Genomic DNA, 25547 nt, shown 5'->3' with positions numbered 1-25547 from the left:
GCAGGGATGGGGGGGGGGGCCTCTTCTCTTCGAGAGAAAAGAATTAGATGTATTTTTCCCAAGGTCTGAATGAATGTCTTTTCTTCTCTATCCTTCTGCTCCCAAATTGGAAATCTGTTTGAAAATGGTGATAGTGGATCTCTGGACCAGATAATGCAGGACTCTGTAGAGCAGAATAAAGATTGTCTTTTTTTTTTCTTTTCTATGTATGGTGTGGAGTCTTGGAGGATTTTAAGTTGAGTTATAAAAAGGACTGACATGTATTTAAAAACAAATCTTGGGACGCCTGGGTGGCTCAGTGGTTGAGCATTTGCCTTTGGCTTGGGCGTGGTCCTGGGGTCCTACGATGGAGTCCTACATCAGGCTCCCCACAGGGCATCTGCTTCTCCCTCTGCCTGTGTCTCTGCCTCTTTCTCTGTGTCTCTCATGAATAAATAAATAAAATAAAATAAAATAAAATAAAACATTTTCTGGCTGTTGTGTGATTTCTCCCTGCAGGTCTCTGAAAGGTGAGAGTGGATAAAGGGAGGCACGTCAGCTCAGGGGTGAGCTGTGGGTGTGGAGGGGTCAGGGTGGTGACTGAGAAGTCTGAGGGAGGCAGGCTGTTCCAGGGCTGAGCACAACTGTGGGAAGCTGAGGCACGTGTAAGTGTCAAGTGTTCCAGTAGATTAGAAGGCGCAGAGTCCAGATCTCTCCTTTGCTTGTCACTTCGTCAAGACCAGAGACGAGTCCTTGAGTTGCCTGAAGACATGAAGGCTTTTTTGCTGACTTTGGCTGCGCTGGTGCTTTTGTCCCAGGTCACTTCAGGTAACCTAGGAATCTTCAGGGGGGAGGCATGGCATGGGAGGGGGTCTCAACCCGGATACCCCAATGCCTGGGAGGATGGGCTGGCAGGTGCCAATGTGAAAAGCTACTCATCCAGGGAAGAGGGAAGAGCCCCCAAATCCTGGGAGGGACCTACCCCACCATTTACTAGCTCTGTGACATCTCCAGCAAACCACTTGGCTCCTCTGAGTTTTAATGTCTCATTCTTCAGTTTAGAATAATAAGTCAGGTTGAAGGCTCAACATAGAACACACTGAAATTTAATGCAACACACATAGCCTCTTTATTTTCTAAATCCCTAGAAAAGGAGAACCAGCACCCAGCCAGATATCTTCTCCAGTAGCAGGTGCCAGAACTTAGGCGCCAAGTGTAACTTCCAAATTTTTCTGTTGGCACCCCCAGACCTTGACTCCTTGGTCAGCTCCAGGAGTGGGGGGAGGAGGTCTGGTGTGTGAGGAGACTGGGGGAGGACAGGGAAAGCAGGAAGGAGGGAGACAATAGTCCCTGAAATCACTTAGCTTTTGCACCATTCACAGCTGCTTTAGGGAAGGCAAGATCTCGTAACTACCGTTGCTTGTCTGTGCCAGCCCCTGTACCGGAGCCTTGAAAAAGGTCTAAGTAGGTTTAAGTAGAGAAGATTCTTTGTCAAACTTGCCCAGCCCAAAGTGGTTAGCATGAAACCCTCTCTATAATCTGACAGAAGCTTCTACCTCTGCTACCCTCGGCGTCTCTCTAGTCTTTCCACAGGGTCAGGATGGGAATGGATTGCTTGTGTCTGCTCATGGTACACACATGCATGAAACACCATTCACGCAGGGAAAAGGGAAGCACCTCCAAACCCCTAGTTAGACCCTGCCCTACCACTTATTAGCTCTGTTCCATTTTCCTCATTATTTCTTCTCCTCCTCCTTCTTATCCTCCTCCTCCTCCTCCTCCTCCTCCTCCTCCTCCTCCTCCTCCTCCTCCGTCTTCTTCTACTTCTTCTTCTTCTTCTAGAGGAAAAAAGAGAGGAGGAGAGGTGGCAGGGGGAGGGGCAGAGGGAGAGAGAATCTTTCATTTTTATTTTTTAAAAGATTTTAATTTATTTATTCATGGGAGACACACAGAGAGAAGCAGAGACATAGGCAGAGGGAGAAGCAGGCTCCCTGCAGGGAGCCTGATATGGACTCGATCCCAGGACCCCAGGACCCTGGGGATCATGACCCGAGCTGAAGAGAAATGCTCAACCACTGAGACACCCAGATGCCTGAGAAAGAGAATCTTAAGCAGGCTCCACACTTAGCACAGAGCCCGACACAGGGCTCAATCTCACAATGCTGAGATCATGATATGAGCTGAAATCAGGAGTCGGATACTTAGCTGACTGAGCCACTCACACACCCCAATATTTCTTTTCTTTTTCTTTTTTTTTTTAATGATAGGCACACAGTGAGAGAGAGAGAGGCAGAGACACAGGCAGAGGGAGAAGCAGGCTCCATGCACCGGGAGCCCGACGTGGGATTCGATCCCGGGTCTCCAGGATCGCGCCCTGGGCCAAAGGCAGGCGCCAAACCGCTGCGCCACCCAGGGATCCCACACCCCAATATTTCTTAATTTGAAATAATATATTAGGTTGAGGGGTCAACAATTCTGGTATGCAACAAATGTAGCTTCTCTATTTTCCATAACTCCTTTAAACTTTGCCAGGAACTTCCCTCCCACTGATGGGACAGTTGGAGGTTGGACATGGCACAGGGGGTGTACATAAACTCAGCAGATAATTATATCCATCTTTTCTAGTTTAAAGCATCCTCTTATTAATTTATTCTGCTTTGGGTAAATGTTTAGTCTTCCAGTGTTTCTCCTTTTACCCTTTCCCCTTCTTACCATGATGGCAGCTGAATTTAGAGGATAGTGAATATGTCATTCTTTATTTAAATAATTTATTTATTCAGCAAATAGTTAGTGGGGCAGGTGCTGGAGATAGAGCAGTAAACCATCCAACTAACCAGGCAACCCACTAACCAATCAAACAACTGCCAACCAACCAACTTACCAACCTACTAACCAACCAACCAACCAACCAACCAACCAACCAACCAACCACCACCAACCAACCAACCAACCAACCAACCAAACATACAAACAAAATCTCTTTCCCAGAGAAAGCGCAAAAGTCTAGGGAGGTGGATTTGCAATTCAAAAAGAGATGTTACAGGAATGTCTCACTGTAAAGATAACATTTGAGCAGAGATTGAAGGAAGTGAGGGGGTGAGCCACCCAAATACGTAGGGAAGAGCATTTATTTATGAGCTGAGCTCTTACAAAGGACACATTTTCCTTCATCTATTTGATTACCTTAGGGTTTTGAGGGCTCAGAGAGGAGAGGCAGGATAAACACTTGACTATCCTTGCTTGTCAGTTTGCAAGATAATGAATTCATTTTCTGTTAGTCTCTGAGATTGAGAAGTTAGTTTTTCCTAAATATCGTTTTGAACCCCTGGCTCTAAGTTAAGAGTCCAATCTATTGCAATTATCCCTATTGAAATGCACATCTTCCTATTCTTGACAGTGAGAACCTCTTCAATTTGGCTCTGGAATTTTTTGCATATATCCCCATTAGTCTTTGGTAGCTTGCTTGATATTTTTTAAGGGCAGACTATTTCAGGCTCATTTTATAATTTCCTGTTTAGGAACTCTGGAATAAGCCATATCTTTAAGAAGCTCAAACTTAAATTTAGTTCTTCTATCTCACATCAGTATTTTATTCCTTATACTGAGAATTTTGGCTCTCTAGGTTGCAGAGGATGATGGAATTAGAACACTCCAAAGTTGCTCATTTGATTTATCCTTCATTACATGTACAATAGTTTTAATATAATAACATCAATACTGTCACAGTAACATGATTACTCTAACTAGTTAACATTTCTAGTTAATACCTACCCTCATGATTCTTCTCCCATGATTGTAGTATACTGTATTGATGGTCAGAACATAGCCATTTCATGCTCTGCTCGCTTCTTTTTTTAAAAAAAACATTAATTAATTTATTTGGGAGAGAATGGGTTCAGGGGCAGAGGGAGAGATTGAGAATCTCGAGTGGACTCCCTACTGAGGACAGAGCCTGATGCAAGGCTTTATCCCATGACCCTGAGATCATGATCTGAGTCAAAAATCAAAAGTTGGATGCTTAATCAACTGAGCTACCCAGGCACCCCTCTGCTCACTTCTTTTTATCCCTTGGTAGTTCTGGTTGTACAAATGACTATATTTAATAATGTTCATATTAATCCTATGTCAATGCCTCTCTCATTTGGTTGTCTAAAGCTCTCGCTAGTCAATTCCTTAGAAAAGGCTTGTGGGAACAATATTTCCTGAGTTTCAGGGTCCTGACAACAGTTTGTTTCTGTCCTTTGGACTTGAAAGTCAGTTTTGTTGAATATAATGTTGTTTGCCTACTTTTTTCTTTCCTTGACTATCTTAAATATGTGACACGATGTTTTTTCTGGCATGAAGCATTATTGTCAAAAGTATAATATAGTTTTATTTTTTCTCCCTTATGTCACTTTGTGTTATGGAAGGCCTAAATGCTCAAAGAATTCTTTTTCTTTAATGTCCAGTAATTTTACTAGAATGGATCTTGCTTGGGGTCAATATTCTCAAGTATGCAGTCTCCTCTTTCAGTATCTGTTTTCAAATATTTATCTATTTCAGAAAAATGTATTGAACCTACTTTGTCATATTTGTTCTGTTCCCTTGATTTTGTTTTCCCCTTGGTGCCTTTAGTGGTTTCTATTAATTGTATGTTGGATTTCCTTTACCCATCATGACATCATCAATGTTTGTAACTTTTGGTTGATTCCTTCTTATGTCTTTCTTTCTTTCTTTCTTTTTTTCTAAATATTTTATTTATTTATTCATGAGAGACACACAGAGAGAGAGAGAGAGAGAGAGAGAGAGGCAGAGACACAGGCAGAGGGAAAAGCAAGCTCCATGCAGGGAGCCTGACGTGGGACTCGATCCCAGGACTCTAGGATCACACCCTGGGCCGAAGGCAGGCACTAAACTGCTGAGCCACCCAGGGATCCCTTCTTTCTTTCTTTTTAAAAACATCCTCTTTTTCACTCTGTATTTTTTTTAGGCCATTCTCTGCCATATTTATTTGATCATGTGTTCCTTCCAGATTAGTCTTTACTTATGAAATGATTTTTAGAATCTACAATTTTTTCTGAGGTCCTGTCATGTCATCTTTGAATTTTTTTCATGCAAGTGGCTTTTATACACTATTCATTGGATCCCCACAAGAACTGTTGGAGACAGATGGTGTATCTTGTTCTTAGAAAAGAGGAAATTGGGATCCCTGGGTGGCGCAGCGGTTTGGCGCCTGTCTTTGGCCCAGGGCGCGATCCTGGAGACCCGGGATCGAATCCCACGTCGGGCTCCCGGTGCATGGAGCCTGCTCCTCCCTCTGCCTGTGTCTCTGCCTCTCTCTCTCTCTCTGTGTGACTATCATAAATAAATAAAAATTAAAAAAAAAAAAAGAAAAGAGGAAATTGGAAAAGAGGAAATTGCTCTGAGAAAGTAAGTAACTGGCTCGAGTTCTTTCAGTTGGTTGTGGTATAGGCAGACCTCACGTCCAGGTCGATGGGTTCCAATAGTCCCTGCTCCTAATTATTATGACCCACTGAAACTGTGAGAGGGAACATTCAGGGAGAGCAGTGATTGGGATGGGTGTCCAGAAAGGAGGTGAGATTGAGACTCTACCATGACCCTATGAATCTAGAGGTGACTCCGTGTTCTATGATCTTCTGCGAGGCTATTAGCCATCTCAGGCCAGGACCTATCTTCCCTCAGGGCTGATGTTGACTCCTCCCCTTTTTTCCTCTTTGCATTAGGCAGTGCTGAAAAATGCTGGAATCTTCGTGGCTCCTGCCGTGAGAAATGCATCAAGAATGAAAAGCTTTACATTTTCTGCACGAGTGGAAAACTATGCTGTCTGAAGCCCAAGTTCCAGCCAAATATGTTACAGAGGTGAATCAGTGCTTGAAGCCTAAGGGCACAAAAATGAAGATAACCCTGTCCCAAGTCTGATCTCAGCAGATTCCTGAGCTTTATTAAAAAATACCCCTGGCTGTGTTCTGTATTTTTCTCTTAGTACACCTAATCAAACTCAGTTAGAAGAGACTTGGGTGGAGAAGTAGATAGAGGAGAGGAAACTGGACTTACCATGTGCTGGATGTATTTGTTATATCATCTATTTCTTTAGATCAACCTGAGAGGTAGTTATGGTTCTCATTTTTATTTTATGGATAGAGAAACTGAGGCTCAGACTAGTGGAGTGATTCACCCAGTGCTATTCACATAACTAACATGAGGAGATACTGGGATTACATACCGGGCTGCATACAGGCTTGAAAATAGCCCCTTGCCTCCTAGACTATAGCTAATATAAATAGAAATGCATATTGTATTTATTCAAATCTCTCCCATAAAAAGCTAGGGAGGGCAGTATGATAAGGGGGTCCTATTTTCTGGGGTTGTTGTAGAAGCTAAAGAGTTAAGCAGAAAGTTGTATTTATGTGTTTTCTCTCTCTCCATCTGTAGGTCTGTGCAATTCTGACACTTAGCACATACATCAGCATGTATAGTTTAGTGGGCTATCTTCACCCAGAAGGTGGGTACTGCCTGGCTTCATATCTTTTTGCTACTCTCAGCTAAAAGCTTGGCCCTGCCCTGGCCCAAGAGTCAGAACTGAGAAGGGGTTTCAACAGCATTAGCCCTGCAGTTTGGGGCTTGACACCAGGACTCCCCCCAAATGTGGTTCCTCTTCTGGCTCTGATTCCAAACCTGGGCATTCACTGTGGGGCTGAGTACTTGTGTGATTCATTTACCAGCTACTAAGTCCTTTCTACTTTCCCCCTACATACCTGTTCCCTGCCTCTTATCTACCCTTTCCTCACCCCAGGAGAGTTCTCCATCAGTGTGTACAGGAAGTACAACTTTGTTTTTTATAACACAGTCTGTATCACTTATAAACCTTCATTCCTCCAGATAGTGGAAATTTGATTTCTATCAAATCAGGGTCCCCTGATTTCCTAAGCTCCTCAAGGAACTAAGAGGGGGGAGTGATAGCATCAAAATGGTGACATAGGTCATTCTCAACTTCAGTCCTGTTCACAAAAAGACCAACTAGCAACTATCCATAGACAAAACAGCTCTGTGGAAATTCCAGAACCTGGGGGTGAGATGGAAACAACCCCTGGACCTCAGAAACAGAGAAAAAATTTACACTCTGATGGTACCACCCCTCTCCCAGGCCAGCATAGTGCTATACCAAGAAGGACCCCATGGGTCTAGGGTTTCTCCAGGGAGAGAAAGAGAACCTAAAGTGGACATCCAGCTGGGCCATATGGGATGCTTTCAGAGGGGCTCACTGGGGTCTTGCTTCATGGGGATTACTGTGAGAATCTGCAGGACTTGACTACAGAGAAACAGATAGAGATGGAGAAGGGGGCAGGGCTTATAGTAACCAGTACTCAGCTCTTGGATTGCACTGTTGCTTGCGGCAGACCTGAGCAGAGATCCCAGCCAGCATTTCTGGCCTCTGTAGAGCCAAGCCAGTGATCCCAAATGGCTAGGGAGCTCAGTTAACAGTTCACTTGATTTATGTTTCCAGCCAATGAGCCACACCAGCCAGAGTGCACGTCCTATGGCCTGCCCAGGCAGGGAAGCAAATTTGCAGTCCTGCCCAATTGTTGAGGATAGCCTCCAGTTCTGCTGACCAGGAGTCTGGCCAGAGGACCTGGGCAGCCACAGAGCCTATCCTACAGTTATGTTTGGGCAGGGAGCCAAGCCAGCAGCTCTGCCCAACTGTTAAGCATATAGCCTCTGGCCTGACAAAACCAGGGAGCCTGGACAGTGACCTGGGTAATTTCTGAACCCAGTCTATGGTACTTCCCAGAGGAGGAGCCTAGCCCACATCCTTGCCCTGCAACCCAGCCCAGCCCAGCTTACAGCCTTGCCCAGTTGTTGAACATAGCCTGTGACCTCTCGCAGGCAGGGAACCCAGCCAGTGACTCCACCCACTTGTCACACATAGGCTATAACTCCTCATGGGAGTCTGAACAGCAACCCCACTGACCATGGAGTACAGCCTCTAGTGCCACCCAACTGTGGAATACATCTGGAGGCACTGCTTGACCAGAGTATGCCCAGCAGCTTTGTCCAACTTCAGAGCAGGCAGTGGCCTTGCTCAAGTTTAAGACACAGCCTAAGCCCCATCTGACTGCAGAGCACAGCCTGAGGTTTCATTAGACTGCACCACAAAGCCCTGCTGCAGCTTGACCTGAACATGGAATCCAGTCAGTGGTGCCATCTGGCCTGGGAGTAAAACCCAAAACCCCACTTGACCAGAGGTGATTATGGAGCCCAGCCTTAGCCGGGCCCAGCTGCAGAATATACCCAGTGGTATCATCATGTCAGGAAACACAACTTAAGATTTCATCCAACCAAAGGTGATTGCAGAGCCCTTGTAGTGGTCCCATCTGACCATGGAGCACAGTTAGCAGCTCTGTTTGAATGCAGAGCCCAGCCAACAGGCCCACCCAATGGTGGACTCCAGCCAGAAAAGGCATTTCCCCCACCCCCATCTTTCCCCTTTCCATCTCAGAGCATGTCATACTTAGCTGTGAAAGTTTCCTCAAATCAGGAAAAAGACAAAGGTGCCCACTCTTACCACTTAAATTTAATATAATACTAGGAGTCTTAACCAGAACAATCTGGCAAGAAAAAGAAATGGAAATGAAAGGCATCCAAATTGGAAAGGAAGAAATAAAATTTTCTCTGTTGATGGATGACATGATCTTATACATAATACATCCTAAAGGCTACACCAAAAAACTTAAATCTAATAAACAAATTTAGCAAAGTTAGAGGATACAAAGCCAACATAAGAAATCAGTTGTGTAGGGCAGCCTGGGTGGCTCAGTGGTTTAGTGTTGCCTTCAGCCCAGGGTGTGGTTCTGGGGACCCGGGATTGAGTCCCATGTCGGGCTCCCTGCATGGAATGGAGTCTGCTTCTCCCTCTGCCTTTGTCTGTGCCTCTCTCTCTCTCTCTGTGTCTCTCATGAATAAATAAATAAAATCTTTAAAAATAAAAAGAAATAAGTCATGTAAAAAAAGAAATCAGCTGTGTTTCTGTGCACTAACGAATTATTTGGAAAATATAGAAATAAAAACAACCCCATTTACAACAACATAAAAAGCTATAAAGTACTTCAGAATAAATTTAACTAAAAAGGTGAAAGATCTGGATACTGAAAACTACAAGACTTTGTTAAAAGAAATTGAAGAAGATACAAATAAATGGAAAGATATCTCATGTTCATGGACCAGAAGACTTAGTATTGTAAACATGTCTCTACTACCCAAAGACATTTATGGACTCAGTGCAATTTCTAGCAAGATTCCAATGACATTTTTTTTTTTTTTACAGAAATAGAAAAGACAATCCTAAAATTTGCCTGGAACCACAAAAGATCTTGAATATCCAGAGCAATCTTGATAAAGAAGAACAAAGCTGGAAGCATTGTACTTCTTGATTTAAAACTATTTTACAAAGCTATCTATGGTAATCAAAACAGTGTGAAACAGACATAAAAACAGACACATAGATCAATGGGACAAAATTGAGAGTCAAGAAATAAGCCTACACCTATATGGTCAACTAATATTTGACAAAGGAACCAAGAATATTCAACGGAGAGAAGATGGTCTTTTCATAATTGGTGATGGGAAAACTGGGTACTCACATGCAAAAGAGTGAAAATATCTTTCACCATTCACAAAAATTAACTCAAAATGGATTAAAGACTTAAATGTAAGACTTGTACCATTAAACTCCTAGAAGAAAACAGGGAGCTGTTTTAGGAAATTGCAAAGGTTTTAGGAGCTCAGTCCAGGAGACAGGGACAAAGACCAATATATATATTTCTTTTCTTTCATAATGGCCAACCTTTATTAGTAATTACTATGTATTAGACACTCTACAAGTACTTTATCTGTATCATTTTTGTCAAAGAAAAACTGGACTTGAACGTAGTTAAAAGTGGTAAAAACAGATTTTATTCAGGATTATTGCAGCAGGGGAAAAGAAACCCCATGGTAAAATGGGGCTCAATTCTGAACATGGTGTGGGCAAGTGGGAATTTGCAGCCAGGGAGCAGGGTGAGGGTTACAGGTTGGAAAATTGCCAAGAAGAAATGTCTTAGTCCATTCATGTTGCTACAACAAAAATACATAAACTGAGTGGCTTATAAACAGCAAACAATTATATCTCACAATTCTGTAGGCTGTGAAGTCCAAGATCAAGGTGCCAGCAGACGCAGTATCTGGTAAGACTCTTCCTCTGTAGGCAGTTGTCTTTTCTCTAAGCTCGCATGGGTACAGCTGAAGGATTGAAGGAGCTGTCGGGGGTCTCTTTTATAAGGGCACTGATCTTATTCACAAGAGATCCCCCCTCATGGCCAAAAACCTCCAAAAGACCCTACCTCCCACACAGTGGGCATTAGGATCTCAACATACAAATTTGGGAGGGGGATGCCACGAACATTTAGACCACAGCAAAACTCATCAGGGGTGGGTGTGGGGGCAGATTCTGGCTAATATGACCCAGCAGGATTCTTGCTGAAGGCAGTGTGAGCAGACATCATCTGTGGGACAGTGGAGGCTGAGGAACCCGATGAGATATCAAGGGTGATCAGATAATGAGGATGGGGGGATTCCAGTTAGACCAATTTAGCAGAATTCTCGCTAAAACTGGGCAATGCAGAGACAAACTGGGAAGCCTAAAAGTTGAGACCCAGTTGAAAAAGAGTTTGGTTGAGACCAAATTGAAAAAGAAGCTGAGCAGAGTTTGGTTGAAAGAGAGAGAGTGTTCATCACTTTGTGTAACTGAAGCTATACTTTTTTGCAATTTCAGCTATTGTTTTATTATCAACATTATTATCAGCAGCGGTGGATGCTGCTGATGCCTTGCCAGACTCCTTCGTGACCAAAGGTTCCCATCCCCAGTTGCTGCTGCAAGGGTCACAGCTGCTTCCTTTTCAGGAGAATTGCCCTTGGCTAGATGACATGGGCACTGCCTTACCCAGAGGCTTACATAACCTCCTCTCAGGGGCAGTCTGTCCCCCAGGCTGACTGACACAGAAATGTATGAGGATGGTCTCCTTGCCTCAAGGTAGGACCAACTCTGGTACAATTCATGCTGCAGGTTCCCTGTGAGGTCAGGCTGAAGATGCTCTCCAGCTGGGAACACATCCTTGCCTAGCTCCTTGTACACACACAAATATATATATCACCCAATTAATAGGGAGGTAGACCTAGGCTATCACCCAGATAAGTCTACTCCCAGTGCCTCTGCTCTTAACCATGGCAGTATCCTACCTTAGGTGCCTTGGTTATCTTAGGTTCCAGGTTATTAATGAGGGTTCAAATTGAAGGACCACCTAAGGTTTCTCTGACTCAGAACATGTTCAAATTTGGAGGGAAACTTTGTATAGATAAGCTACTGGGCCTTACACTTCTTTAAACATCTCCTTTGAAATGTTTGCTGCTTTATTTTATTTTATTTTATTTTTTTGCTGCTTTAATGAAGGAAGAAAAGTATATTGAGAGATCTCACCAGAATAAGAGATCACGTTGCCCTGCATTCAGTGTGGAGAGAAGAAGCTTGGGATGTTTAGTTGGAGAAGAAAAGACCAAACAGACCCATGGTAGCTGTTTTCTAGTACTTGACACGGAGTTGTTTCTAGTCTCATTCTCTGTAGCTGTTAGGGGGCAGAAATCAGGATGATGGGTAAATGTCACAGGAAGGTAAATTCTGGTTCAATAGAAATAACCTCGTAAAATGACAGGAATCCAGGGATTGAATGTGTTATCTTGACATGTACTAATTTGTCCATCACTGGACATGTTTTAAAAGAAAAGATGAGGATTGTTTAGGGTCAATTTTTGCTTCTGATCTGTAACAGATGAGACAGCCTCTTAGTTCTGAATTCTAAGAATCTATGCTCAAAAAAAAAAAAAAGCCTCCATATTGTTAACATCACGGATTTTCTTTTCTTTTTTCTTTTTTAAGTATTTTTCATTTACCCTTGCATTAGTACTTAAAATACACATTTCTATTTCAAGATGACATTTAAAAATTCTAATACAACAGCAGCATAAATATAACTCTGCAATTACAAAAAAAGCTAAACTGGGATCCACAGTTAAGTTATTCTCATGTTTACAAGTATGATTCTGAAATAAATACTACTTCTAAGCAGCTGTTATCGGCTTTTTGGGTTTGGTTTAAATACACATATTTTCAGTTGTGGGGAAGCTTATATTCTTTGCACTGTTCTGAAAGGATTAAGAGCCCTAAAAACTGAAGTACTCAGTCTGCAAAACAGGCAGAAAAAAGTTAAGTAGGATTCCTATATAACATCAAAAGCATATGATATTCTGCAGCAATTGGAAGTACTTCAGAATTGGCAAACTGTCCTCTTTACAACTAATTTTAACAGAAGAGTTTAAGAAGGAGAATATTTTCTCACTGCATGTAAAAGTGACATGTTTCTTTAGTGCTAATTTGACTCCCGTGAATGACCTAGCTAGTTAATTGGTCACAAGTAATTTGGTTACCAGGCAAATCAAACCTAACTAAAAAGCAAGCACCACCAACAAAACCAAGACAGCTTTTCTTCTTCTAAGGTTTAGGCTTTGCCCAGAATTCCTTATACATGGAATAGCCCATACCAAGAGTCATTGCTCCCACGACAAAGCCTTGGGCTGCCACACGCATGTGGATCAGGTGAACAGACATTTTAGTATTTCCCCTGCTCTTTAATTTATATAATCCATATGCGACGATTGCTGCAAACCCCGCCATTCCAATGGGAACAAATGGTGCCTCTCTAGCTTTTCAGATAAGTTTAGATCCCTGATCTTCATCATATGAAGAAAGAAAAACATCTGTGCCAGTTGACATTGTGACTGAAGAATCCTCCAAAGACAACGCTCTGCCCAAACTCCAACCGGCTTCTGGCTCTCACCCATGCCCGCAGTGCAGCCGCAACATCACGGATTTTCAACATGTTTTTAAAGCCACAGAAAACTTTTAAAAAGCAAAGACCTGAATGGAATTCAGACAGATCAAAGGAAAGATGCTTAGGTTAAAGCTGGAAGAGAAAGGGAGGGGCCAGAGCCCTACCTTCTTAGCCTCTCTGGATTTTCTGATTTTGACCCCAAAACCAACTCTAAGTTTCTTATATTTGCGTTCAAGATTTTAAAATCCTTAGGGCCAGGCAATTCTGCAACATTATATCATGCATGAACTCCCAGCTATAGCCATGCCATATTTTCATTGTTTCCAAATGGCTCACAAGCCCTCCAGTCGCCACTGCTCTGCTCAAGGGGCTCCCCTACCCACAACAGCTCCCCTACCTGCAATACGCTCTTATACCCTCCTCTCTGCCATTTCTCTGAAGTCTGTCTTCTTTCAAGGCTCTGAAGAAGGTCCTCCATGAAGCTCTGCTGACCCCTCTGGCCTTTGCAGATTGTCCCATGTTCTGTTCTACTGGAATATGGTTTTGTTTTGTTTTTGATTGAACACAGACAACTTTGTATTGTTTTTATTCATGTGGCCATTCCACCTGACCACTGTAATGATGTATGTAGAGGTTGTTAATACTATTCAGCAAATATTTCCTGCTTTCTGCATTTAGTATCTCTGCCCTCTTGTGGTTGAATGGGGCCTAGGCCCAGGTCACTGTTGTAGCCAGTGAGTTATGTCCAAGGTCAGGGCATGAAACCTGCAGTTGAAGACCCACCAGAGGTCTGTTTTTCCTCTGCCATGGTGATTATCAATGACTGAGTCGCTATCAATCAGTTTGGTTTCCTGAGTTAAAAGATGTAGAGCAGGGTCCTCAGCCAACCTGCAATGGACATGTAGCATGAATGAAAAATAAACTTTTGTTCTTATAAGCCATCAAGTCTTGTCTTCCCCCTTCACTGCATCATAACTGTTGGGCCCAAGATTGTGAATCCGATAAACCACCAAGGAGCCGACACTGATGCAAACACACGAGGGTTTATTTACAAGCTTGAGCTTAGGTCCAAGTTTGCCCTACACAGTGGAGCAGGGACTTGGACCCCGAGACTAAGAGGCGTAGCAGTTTTATAGGGGCCAGTGGCAAATGGGATTGTAACATACGCAGAAAGTTGCACAGTCATGTGGGTCCACACGCAGGTGGCCAATTGAATTACATTTTACCCTATAGTATCCATTTGAACTGGCCTATTACTTTGGTCAGAATTGGCGGGCAGTTTTGGTGGACACAAGGCGGGGTTACATTGTTATGAGCCGGTGTCAGGTAAGGGTGTGCCCAGCAGCCTTAAGCAATAAGCAGGTCATGTGGGAGTGATGCAGGAGGTGGTGGGTGCAGCACAAAATGGAGTTAGTCCTGCTCTGCTAGTCCAGGGGTAGGGGATTTTTGTTAAATTTCCTGGGTCCCACAATAACCTAGTTTATCCTAATACAGTTGACTACTGGGGGATAGTATCCTATAATGTTTTGTATTTCTGATGCTCAACAGAGCACCTTGTTCATAGTTGATGCTCAATCAAGATCTGATTTATTTAGCGAACATTTCTTAAGTGTTTTTTGAAGTTCATTTAAGAATGATTGCTTTCCATTTTCCTGAAGAAGCTGTGAGCATTTTAGGGACAAGAACCCCTTGGATAGTTCCTCTGCCACTGTGTCCTGGGTACCAGTCCACAGGAATATAAATTGAGGCCTGCATAGGGGGGATATGTTGTGTGTAGGGGCCAGTTAGAGAAAGACATTCTAGGAGGGATGGAAACATGACCTGATCTGGAGACAGCAGTGGTTGGTTCCTGGGAAAGAAGACAAATGAAATGATGCATTGAGAGAAAGAGCAGCTTCTAGAAAGGTTTGGGCTGCAGCAAGGAAGCCAGTGAAGTAATCCTAGGAGGCACAAGAGAGCTAGAAACAAGGATACACTTGGAAACTCTGATACAGTCTTTCACTGGAGCTCAAACAGAGATACACTGTATATGCTCCAGACACAGAAGACAGATCAGTCCTTGAGCCTGGATTCTGGGTAAACACTCTGGATCTTAGACTTGACATTAGTTTAGTTTTGAAATTTTCAACCTTGATTTGAAAAAGCACAGTGAGCAGAGAGGTCTCTGAATCACTGACATCCTTGCCCCCTTTATTGAATACTGATTTTGTCAACAAGGGAGGAGCCAGAAGAGTCGCAGGGAGGAAAAAGGTCAACAGTCATATGCTCCAAGAAGTCCAGGCAGGTGAGAATTCATGGTAAATACTGACAGCTATGTCACCAGGGCTTTCCTGTATGCCAGACATTGCTCCATGCACTTTATGGGTATTGCCTTATTAATCTTCACAGCAAACCTCTGAGGTCAGCAGTGCTGGCTCTATATTAGAAATAGAAAACTGAGGTTCAAGGACATTAATTGGCTTAAGGTCACATGGATAATGATATATATATATATATAGTGGAATATTAGCCATAAAAAGGATTAAATCTTGCCATTTGCAACAACATGGATGGAGCTAGAGTATAATGTTAAGAGAGATAAGTCAGTCAGAGAAAGACAAATGCCATATGATTTCACTCATACATGGGATTTAAGAAACAAAACAAAGGAACAAAGAGGAAAAGAGAGAGAGAGGCAAACCAAGAAACAGACTTAACTATAGAGAACAAACTGATGGTCACCAAAGGGGAGGCAGGTGGGGGATGGGTGAAATAGGTGATGGGGATTAAGGAGCACACTTGTTGTGATGAGCACCAGGTGTTGCAGGGGTGCTAAATCGCTGTATTGGACATCTGCAACTGTATGTTAGCTAACTGGAATTTAAATAAATATAAATAATAAAAATTATTTTATCATTTATTTAAATAATACAAATTTAAATAATTATAAATAATAAAAAGTTAAAAAGAAAATAATTATAAATAATAAAAACTTAAAAAGAAAAATAATTATAAATAATAAAAACTTAAAAAGAAAAAGTCACGTGGCTGAGAAGTGAGAAAATGAGGATTTAAACCCAGATCTGTTTGTTTTCGAAACTTTCTTCTTCTTTTTTTTTTTTTTTTTTAAATTTGCCCCATGCTGGCCCTGGTGATAGGTTGTCATACATCATTTCAAGAAACTTGAAGAAAAAGTGCCCGCGTATCTGCTGCCATTGCTAATTACTCATAGCACCAGGAGCCAGAGAGCAGGAATGTAATAGAGATAAACATAGAAAGCCAGAAAATCTCCAAGCATCATGTGGGCCAGTAGTCTCATCATCTTTCCCCACCAATCTCCAATGTCCCCACTCCCAAAGACTGCAATGAAGCAAAATGTAGATGGGAGAGTCTCCTCTACTACTGAAAACCAGTGTTGATTCTGCTAAATAATGCACATAATGGTTGCATGTCCTTCCTTTGTTAGGCCATTTATTCTGCTAATCAGCATCCATAAGAACAAGCACACAGGGTTATGATGAACTTCTCTACTAGGAGAAGTAGATCTTGAAACAGTTTAGTGGAGAAAAAACTCCATGCTTTTCAGGGTTCTTTGGATGTACAAAGGAAGTCCCTTTAAGCCTAAGGCTTCTGCATGAATGGGGCTCCCACAAGATGCCCTCTTCTCTCTCTCCAGTCTTTAATGACTCTAGGAACAATCTTCTTCTCAAGAATGGAGGAAGTTGTGCCTTGGTTTTGCCTGGAGTCTTGTAAACTCAAATGGCACTTTGGGTTTCTTTTCAGCCACCTTTCTGGAAGGAAAGGAAATGAATTCTAGTCCATAGGGCTGATTTCCTTACTAGTAATCCATAGAAGAAAAAAGCCCTTGTCAAGGAGCACTTTTTTTTTCTTTTTTCTTTTTATTTATTTATTTTAATTATTTTATTTTTATAAATTTATTTTTTATTTGCGTTCAATTTGCCAACATATAGAACAACACCCAGTGCTCATCCCGTCAAGTGCCCACCTCAGTGCCCATCACCCAGTCACCCCCACCCCCCGCCCACCTACCCTTCCACCACCCCTGGTTCGTTTCCCAGAGTTAGGCGTCTTTCATGTTCAGTCTCCCTTTCTGATATTTCCCACTCATTTTTTCTCCTTTCCCCTTTATTCCCTTTCACTATTTTTTATATTCCCCAAATGAATGAGACCATATAATGTTTGTCCTTCTCCGACTGACTTATTTCACTCAGCATAATACTCTCCAGTTCCACCCACGTGAAGCAAATGGTGGGTATTCGTCATTTCTAATGGCTCAGTAATATTCCATTGTATACATAGACCACAGCTTCTTTATCCATTCATCTTTCGATGGACACTTTCTTTTATTTACTTGACAGAGAGATAGAGAGCCAGAGAGTGCGCACGTGTGCGTGTGTGAGTGTGTGTGTGTGTGTGAAATCACAGAGGGAGAAGGAGAAGCAGGCTTCCCAAAGAGCATGGACTGGGGGCTCCATCCCAGGACCCTGGAATTATGACCTGAGCCAAAGGCAGATGCTTAACTGACTGAACGACCCAGGCTCCCTGACTTTTTTCTTTCTTTTAGTTCTCTGTTGCAAGGATTGAGTTAATTATTTACAGCAAATTTGTTGTTGTTGGTTTTATGCACAGCCCTTCTCTTATTTTATTTTTACTGATTTATTGATTTTTTTAAATCCCCACAATCAACTCCCAACCATGTCCTTCATAGGCAACTCTTCCAATGGTTTTTGTATTTTTTTAAATATTTAATTTATTTATTCATGCAGGGAGCCCGATGTGGGACTGGATCCCAGAACTCCAGGATCATGTCCTGAGCCAAAGGCAGATGCTTAACCAGGCGTCCCTCTTCCAATGGTTTAATGTGTACCTTTTTAAAATGTAGGTATTTTTATTTTACATAAGTAGCTTTAGGTCGTATATGTCATTCTGTTGCTTATCTTTTAAAACTAGCACTAGTTTTTAAAGAAGTCAACTTTACTCAGCTATGATTTCCACAAAATAAAATGTACCCATTTTTAAAATTGAAATTCATTTGCCAATGTATAGTAAAACACTATACTTACATCAGAATGCACCTATTTTAAGTCGGTAAATTTTAATGAGCTTTGACTCCTACGTGTAGAACATTCTTAAAGTTCTCTCGTGTTTCATTTCAGTCAATGCCTACCCTACCTCTTCTCACCAGCCCCAGGGAATCACTGATGTGGTTTTGTCTTGTTTTGTTTGTTGGTTTGTTTGTTTTTTTGTCACTGTAGATTAGACTTGTCTTCTCTAGAGTTTCATACAAGTGGATTTATTCAGTATATTCCCTTTTGGTGTGGCTTCTTTCATTCAGTCCAATGTTTTTTAGATTCCTGCATATGATGTACAGCAGCAGTTAATGCTTCTTTGTTGATGAGTAGTATTCTATTAGATGGATAAACTGCCATTTATTTCTTTGCTACTTGATGGATATTTAAGTTGTTTCTACTTATGATAAATAAAGCTGTTATGAAAATGTATGTGCACTTTTTGGGATAGATGTAACTCTTTCTTTATCTTGGATAAACACCTAGAAATGGAATTGTTGGATTGTATGCTAAGTGTGTTTAACTTGATAAGAAATCATCAAACTAAAAAACAAACAAACAAAAAACCAGGGTGCCTGGGTGGCTCAGTGGGTCAAGTGGCTGACTCTGGATTTCAGTTCAAGTCATGATCTCAGGGTCCCGGAATTGAGCACTGCGTCAGGCTCAGTGCTAAGCATGGAGCCTGCTTAAGATTCTCCCTCATTCTTCATTTGCCTCTCTCTCCCCTACCCCTGCCTCTCTTTCTCTTTTTTCTAAAATAAATCTTTAATAAAACCCCTAAAACCAAACCAAACCAAAACCCCCATCAAAATGACTTTCAAAGGGGTGATACCTTTATAGTGAGCACTGGTTTTCAACATTCAACCATATTTATTTTTGTGCATCTAATTCTCCAGCTTATGATAGCTCTCACCATATTCCCTAATGGAAAGTGTGGAGATTTCTTTGGACCATTTCTGGGTCACAACAAATGCTTAAACTTAATTCAACTGCATGTCATTAGATTCCTTCCATCTCAGAGTAGGAGCTAGGTTTTGTGGGGCCTGCCACTTTTAGAATTTGAGGATTCTTTTTAAGAATAACAGAAGGGGTGCCTAGGTGGCTCAGCAGGTTAAGTGCCTGCCCTCAGCTCAGGTCATGATCCTGGAGTCCAGGGATGGAGCCCTACATCAGGCTCCCTGCTCAGTGGGCGTCTGCTTCTCCCTTCCTTTCTGCCCCTTCCCCTGCTCCTTTTCTCTCTCTGTCAAATAAATAAATAAAATCTTTAAAAAAAAGAACATAAAATTACAAGCTCAAAATTAGGTCCAAAAGTGAGTATGTATTGAGAATGAGCTAAGCAATTACAATAGATGACTGAGACCTTTTAAGATCATTAGCCTGAAATGCTTACTTACTAACATTTCCTGATTACAGCCTGTTTCTCCTCTTTAGCTAGAACATTCTAGAATTCTTGACACTCATAAGAATCCAAGCAAGCGATAGGCCTTGAACCTACATGAGCTTCATAGTCTTTCTTCTTCTGGTCCACACTCCACCAGCAGTACATGAGGATTCCTCTCTTCTCATTTCCTTGACCTCATTTGGCATTATTCAGCTTTCTAACATTTGCCAGTCTAGAGCCAGCCTGCTGCCTGATTTTGCATGGCCCATTAGTTAAGATTGGTTTTTACATTGTTGAATGGTTGAAAAAAAATGAAAGGAATAATGTTTAGGGAAGTGTGAAAGTTCTATGAAACTCAAATTTCAGTGTCTATAAATAAAGTTTGATTGGAACACAGCCACACTCATTTGCTCATACACTGTGGTTGCTTTTGGTCACTATCTGGGCCTTTGCAGAAAAGGTCTGATGACCCGAGGCCTAGAGGGTTAATTTTTCCTGGAGACAACAGTCCTATTCCATATATGAGAGGAGATATTCCTTCTGTTGGTGTGCCCCCGTTTCTGCCCATTTTGAAATGATAGCTCTTCCTATTATTATTGTTATTATTATTATTATTATTTAAAGATTTTATTTATTTATTGATGAGAGACACAGAGAGAGGCAGAGACATAGGCAGAGGGGAGCCTGATGTGGGACCTGATCCCAGGACCCTGGGATTATGACCTGAGCCAAAGGCAGACACGCAACTCCTGAGCCACCCAGGCATCCCAGTTCTTCCCATTATTGTACTAAAAAGCATTTGGCTCTTTTCTGATCTATGTGCTGGCCTTATGTACCAGTAAGCCATTACTATATATCCTTCCACTCCCAAACTCAGGGCCTTAACACAGAAATGCTTTATTAATACTCAGGTGCCTGCAGCTAACTGGACTTTGGCTGGATAGCTCTGCTTGGGGCTGGAGTAGCTGGGCAGCTTTATTTCTCACTGCAAATCTATGGGTCAGCTGGAGTAGCTCTACTCCATGTATCTCTCATCGTCTTTGGACCACTGGGTATGTTCTTCTCATGGTGACAGCAGAGGCACAAAAAGGCAAGTGAAAACATTCATTGCTTCTTAAAGCCTAGGCTCAAAATTGGCACATTGTCACTTCTGCCCATGCATCATTAGCGAAGCAAGTCACATAGGCAAGACAAAAGGGAGGGAGAGCGAAGCACATCCCTCCTGGAATGAGACCTTACAAATGTGTGGATTCAAGGAGGGGTGTAAAATTGGGGCCAATAGTACAGTCTACCATGTGTCATAGGAAACACCACGATGGGAGCAAATGGCCTTTCCTTTGCCACCTAGGAAGATGCTACTTGTTCTTCTCGAACACACATGTTAAAAGTAAGGTCTGTGGCCTTCCTGCTCATTCCACTCCACAAATGCTGATATGTGAGCTTCTAGTGGCGATGGCCATGGAGCTATTAGGTATTTCCCTCTGCTTCTGCCCCTTCTTTACTATCGTCTAAATGAACCACCAACATATGGGACATCCAAGGGTGACCTCACGGCTGGAGGGAACCCAAGGAATACAGAAGTATCAGTCCTTTTCTGTCTCATTGCTCTCTCTTTTCTTTTACCAGACATCATGAATTAATAGTAAAAACGTTTCCCCCTTCTTGGCTCCCCGGTTATATTATAAACCTCTTCAAAGGCAAGCCTATGTCTTTGTTAACATCTTTGTTAACATCTCTTCCCCCTGTCCTGACCTCCTCTGGAAGTGCAGACAAGGAGGTATATTCAGTAGCCAATCAACCAGTGTGGTTGACTACTTGCCTGTCTGTCTAATCTTAAATGACTGTTCCCTTTCTGGTTCACTGATCATGGGCCTGCTATGTTCCCCGAGGCAATAAATAGCAGTGTGGACTGCCCAGAATGGAGACCTCTGCCTGTCTTGCCAGCCCAGAAGCCTCAAGCCTCCTAATCTTCCCCTGAGCATCCAGCTTTCATGAAGCTCATTCTCCTGATGTTGGCTGTTGCCCTGCTCCTGGTCCAGGTCACCCAAGGTAAACAGGATCTCTCCCAAGGAGCAGTGGGTCATGTTCAGGGAATTCTGGGGGGCCCTAACAGCCTGGGCGAGGAGGATGGCAGGCTCCCTGTAGGCCTTCGGATGATCTCTGTAGCCAAGGGAAAATTTGAGCTGTCTGATACCAACTGATTTTGCCACTGCCCTTACTTGACTGCTCTGATCTTCTTTGCTCTGGAAGAGTGGAAGATGATGATCTAGGAAGAGGATACATGGAAGAGAGATTTGGATGTGGAATATAGAGAAAATGGGTACTTTTCCAAAAATATTGAGGAGGGGACTTGAATTTTGATCTAGGGTTGCCTCTATGAAAATGTTCCTGAATTTATTTTCTTTTAAAGTTTCCATCTATTCATTTGAGAGAGAAAGAGAGTATGCACACTAGTTGGGGGAGTCAGGGGAGGAGCAGAGGGAGAAGCAGGTTTTCTGCTGAGCAGGGAGGCTGATGGAGGGCTCGATCTCAGGACCCCAGGATCATGACTGAGCTGAAGGAAGACACCCAACTGACTGAGCCACCTGGTAACACAGTTCCTGAATTTCTGATTGAGGATTCTAATTCCTTTCTCAGGCAACTTCAATTTATCTGGGCTCTTTTAGGTTCCTCAGAGCAGCTGTTCCTAATGATCTTGGCTGGTTAAGACCAGTGAAAAGGTCTAGGATGTTGTGGAGTAGGGAGTACAACATTCTTGGGAATTTTACGATGCCCTAGAGGATTTGCAGATTTCCAGATGAGTGTATTTTGGATTCCTGTCCCATCTCATTGATATGGTTAGAGAGGGTACTGAGAGCAAAGGGGAAAGGTAGCTGATACTGGGCACCTGCTTCCATTATTCTATGGGGGAGATGAACCGTTGGGAGAGAGGGGGACCTCCTGTCTTCCCCAAAGAAGCTGGCCAGGGAGGGGAAGCTGCTTCATAGGTCCCAAGCCACCAAGTGGGGAGGGCTTTAGGGCAGTGACTGATGACACAAATGAGAAAAGAAAGGATAATGGCCCATAATCTCTCCTAAATCTGGAGGATGCCTTGTAAGGGCTTCTTCCCCACATATGTCCTATTTTCCTCACTAACGTTTTCTCTGCTGAACTTTGACCTCCTCCTTCCCCAGGCTTCTGCTTTATTTCAAGACTGATCCTGCTCTCTCCTTTTTAAAACAAACAAAAATTTTTTTTGTTGTTGTTCTCTCCTTCCCTTTTCATTTCAGCCATGTCTTGCTGGGGTAAGTTGGGAAGGTGCAGAGCAACGTGTGAGAAGAATGAAGTATTTCATATATTGTGCACCAATGAAGCTAAGTGTTGTGTACACCCCAAGCATGTGCCTATTGGAGCTGGATCCTCAAGCGCACCTGAAAGCCTGGGGTAACCTCTGCAAGCTGTCCCCTCTTGCTTAACTTTGAGTCCAACATCATTAGAGCCCACTGTTCTATTAAATCATTCTTGGCTGTACCATCTGTGTCGGGCAGTTCTGCCTCATTAGACTTACGAATCAATAGCAAAGGAAGGTATGTGTGTGCAGATTGAGGAGAACAGGGTGGACCAGTAGGTAGTGATAGTCTGTTTTGCACAAAGCTCCTAGCCTGCTGGCCCATCGCTTGTCCCAGATGCTGTAAATGAGGAATGTTCATTCCAGCCATTTGATTCTTGTTTTCTAGGCCAGCACTGCTGGTAGAACTTTCTGCAATGATGGAGTGTCCCAGCTCTGTGTTGTCTAATATGGTAACTACTAGCCAGAAGTGGCTATTGAGCATTTGAGATGTGGCTAGTGAGTAAGTGCGGGTCTCTACCTGTTGCACCCTTGTTCGAAATGCAAAAGCCAACCCCAAAAACGTTCCAGATGTCCATCAGTAGGGAAAAGAAGGATCTATGCTAGTGACTACTACATATCACTGAAAAAAGATGATGTAAACATACCTGACTCCAAAAGACCTATTGTGGGATGAAAAAAGAAAGACATTCCCTGAAATGGAAAACAAAACATCAACTAATATTATATGTTTTCTAAAGGTACGTGTACATGTATCTAGTCAGCAGCAGACAAAAATACAGATGCAGATCACTTGTTTTTTAAATCATTCATAAATACATATTATGTGATTTTCATGATATCTCTTCCCCCACAAAAGGCATTAAGCTCCATGAGGACATTAAAGAAGAAGAAGAAGAAGAAGAAGAAGAAGAAGAAGAAGAAGAAGAAGAAGAAGAAGAAGAAGAAGAAGAAGAAGAAAAGAAGAAGAAGAAGAAGGAGGAGGAGGGGGAAAAGAAACATGGCTAGTTGTAACTGGGGAATTGAATATTTAATTTAATTTAATCTATACTTGAGTTTATATAGCTAAAGGTGGGTAGTGGTTATCATATTGGACACTGTAGATTTAGGGTCTTGAGATACAGACTGCTTCCTTTTCTCTAGTTTCATCCCAAAAGGCTGCAACCCTCCCCTGATAAGACTTGCAGTTCTCCTGTTAGGGGTTCCAGGATTGTGTCTCACAGTTTTCTTCAAGCTGCAGAGAGCTGGTACCAGGCTTCATGTGGGTTCCTGCTCCATGTCTTTCCTTTCCTCCCAGTTGAGGCCTCATGATACTGAATTGTGAGCTAGTCTTTTTCTAGGACTGATCCTGAACTGAGACAATGAGGATCTTCCCATCACCAGCCCCATGATTTGAGTCATGGTCTCAAGTATTCCCAACCCTTGCTGCTTATCTGACTAATCATAAAGGACTTGATTCTCTATTCTGAATTGAGAGGTTCTATTCAGCATTACCTCCTCACCATCCAGTCCCTTCATATGAGAACACTAAACTGGCCTCAGCCAGTTTTGAAGGTCTCCGTTCAAATCCGTGATCATATATCTGCTGCGTGATGCTAGGCAAAGTCATTTAACCCTCTCTGTTTTATCTTCTCATCTCTAAAGTGAGGATTCATTCTGCCCGAGGCACAGGATTGTCGTAAGATTAAATGAAATATTTAGGTAGGAAATGCCCAGCATAGACGGTAGTGCACATTCGATCCTGATAGGACTTTGAATGCCCTCCTCTTCCCTTCTCATATCAGGTCTGCCATCTTGGCCCCTTGAATGTTCCTTGGCAATGCCTTTGTACACACCCTATTATTTCCCACTGTTTTCAGGGCTGCTGTCTCCACTCAGTCCTTCCTTGGCATCCTCCTTCTTCTTTCTCACACTCTAGGCTTTCTACCTTGAGTTTTGCTGCTGATCTTTTCATCTCCCTCACAGGTCAGATTGTCCCACATCCTGGCACCCAATTTCACAAGGGTTCCTTATGGCATACGGCAACATTCTTCAACATATTTGATGATAACATACCTTAAACATGTCATTGGACGTAATGATTTGAGTTCATCAGAGACAAAGTTAAACAGAAAGGGCCTTTCTTGGAAGGATCCCATGTAGCTCATAAAACCTATAGGTAGTCTAGACAATTGAGCTTGAAGGACCAAGGGAGAGTGAGCTGCAGAAGTAATCTACTGGGATCCCACCAGAGCATTGCCATCCTGGCACTGGACATCTGGAGTCTTGCCTGGACTTCTCCCACAGTGGCTTCTGCCTGCTGGATACCATGTGAGTATTGTCTCCATCTTCTCTGTGGTTTGAATTTAGTCCTTTAGGATTCAACGTTCTTTGCTGGAGCATCCAGTTGGCTGAGCCTGGGTTATATGCCTGCCCACTAACTCTTGAAGTGGGGCAAAATAATATTTGCCTTTAGTGTTTTCTGTAGTAGGACATCAGCCCTCCTTTCCATCAAAAGCCAAAGAATGGAAAGTTTCTCAGAAGCTGAGTGTCTGAAGATGCTGCAAGTGATCCCTACCAGGGAATCTTACCCCAAGCCTTTGCCTTCACTTGGAATGTTTCTTTTCCACTTTGACCTTTCTGACCGCCACATCCTTGATTAGGTGAGCAGGGGGAGGTGTTATGGTGTAACATAGAAGGGGGCACTCAGGGATCCCTGGGTGGCGCAGCGGTTTGGCGCCTGCCTTTGGCCCAGGGCGCGATCCTGGAGACCCGGGATCGACTCCCACATCGGGCTCCCTGCATGGAGCCTGCTTCTCCCTCTGCCTGTGTCTCTGCCTCTCTCTCTGTGTGTGTGTGACTATCATAAATAAAAATTTATTTAAAAAAAAAAG

The 25547-nt window shown here is 42.7% G+C and overlaps 2 protein-coding genes, 1 long non-coding RNA gene and 1 pseudogene across 7 annotated transcripts; 2 read left to right on the top strand and 2 right to left on the bottom strand.

The window, feature by feature from the left end:
• The first annotated feature begins 617 nt into the window (after window positions 1–617).
• DEFB122 (beta-defensin 122) lies at window positions 618–9547 on the top strand. 3 transcript variants are annotated; one of them, NR_132650.1, is given in 4 exon segments: window positions 618–807; window positions 5703–5838; window positions 6412–6481; window positions 9302–9547. NR_132650.1 is itself a non-coding variant. In NM_001024641.2 (3 exon segments), coding segments are annotated over 3 exon segments (300 nt in total). In that variant the 5' UTR covers window positions 618–749; the 3' UTR covers window positions 9408–9547.
• Window positions 9548–9921: 374 nt separating this feature from the next.
• On the bottom strand, window positions 9922–13518 carry LOC111092146. Its single transcript, XR_005377731.1, has 3 exons — window positions 13294–13518; window positions 11489–11633; window positions 9922–10254 (listed from the first exon to the last, which is right to left on the bottom strand). It is a non-coding gene; the product is annotated as an uncharacterized LOC111092146 (long non-coding RNA).
• LOC100683967 lies at window positions 12445–12838 on the bottom strand (annotated as a pseudogene).
• A 7675-nt stretch (window positions 13519–21193) lies between the features above and the next one.
• Window positions 21194–25410, top strand: DEFB121 (defensin beta 121). Of its 3 annotated transcripts, XR_005377730.1 has the most exons (4): window positions 21194–21395; window positions 22616–22769; window positions 23063–23414; window positions 23534–25410. XR_005377730.1 is itself a non-coding variant. In XM_038571907.1 (3 exons), exons 1-3 carry the CDS (start codon window positions 21338–21340, stop codon window positions 23160–23162), a joined length of 312 nt encoding a protein of 103 aa, XP_038427835.1. In that variant the 5' UTR covers window positions 21194–21337; the 3' UTR covers window positions 23163–23485. The 3 variants fall into 3 exon arrangements, 2 of the variants coding, with proteins under 2 accessions (XP_038427835.1, XP_038427836.1); XM_038571907.1 differs by lacking the exon at window positions 23534–25410 and having other exon boundaries at window positions 23063–23485; XM_038571908.1 differs by lacking the exon at window positions 23063–23414 and having other exon boundaries at window positions 21204–21395; window positions 23534–25408.
• The last annotated feature ends 137 nt before the right edge of the window (window positions 25411–25547 follow it).

This window comes from Canis lupus, chromosome 24 (genome assembly GCF_011100685.1).
Source record: "Canis lupus familiaris isolate Mischka breed German Shepherd chromosome 24, alternate assembly UU_Cfam_GSD_1.0, whole genome shotgun sequence".
In the NCBI taxonomy this organism is placed as follows: Eukaryota; Metazoa; Chordata; class Mammalia; order Carnivora; family Canidae; genus Canis; species Canis lupus.
This window is presented reverse-complemented; position numbering and strand designations above follow the sequence as displayed.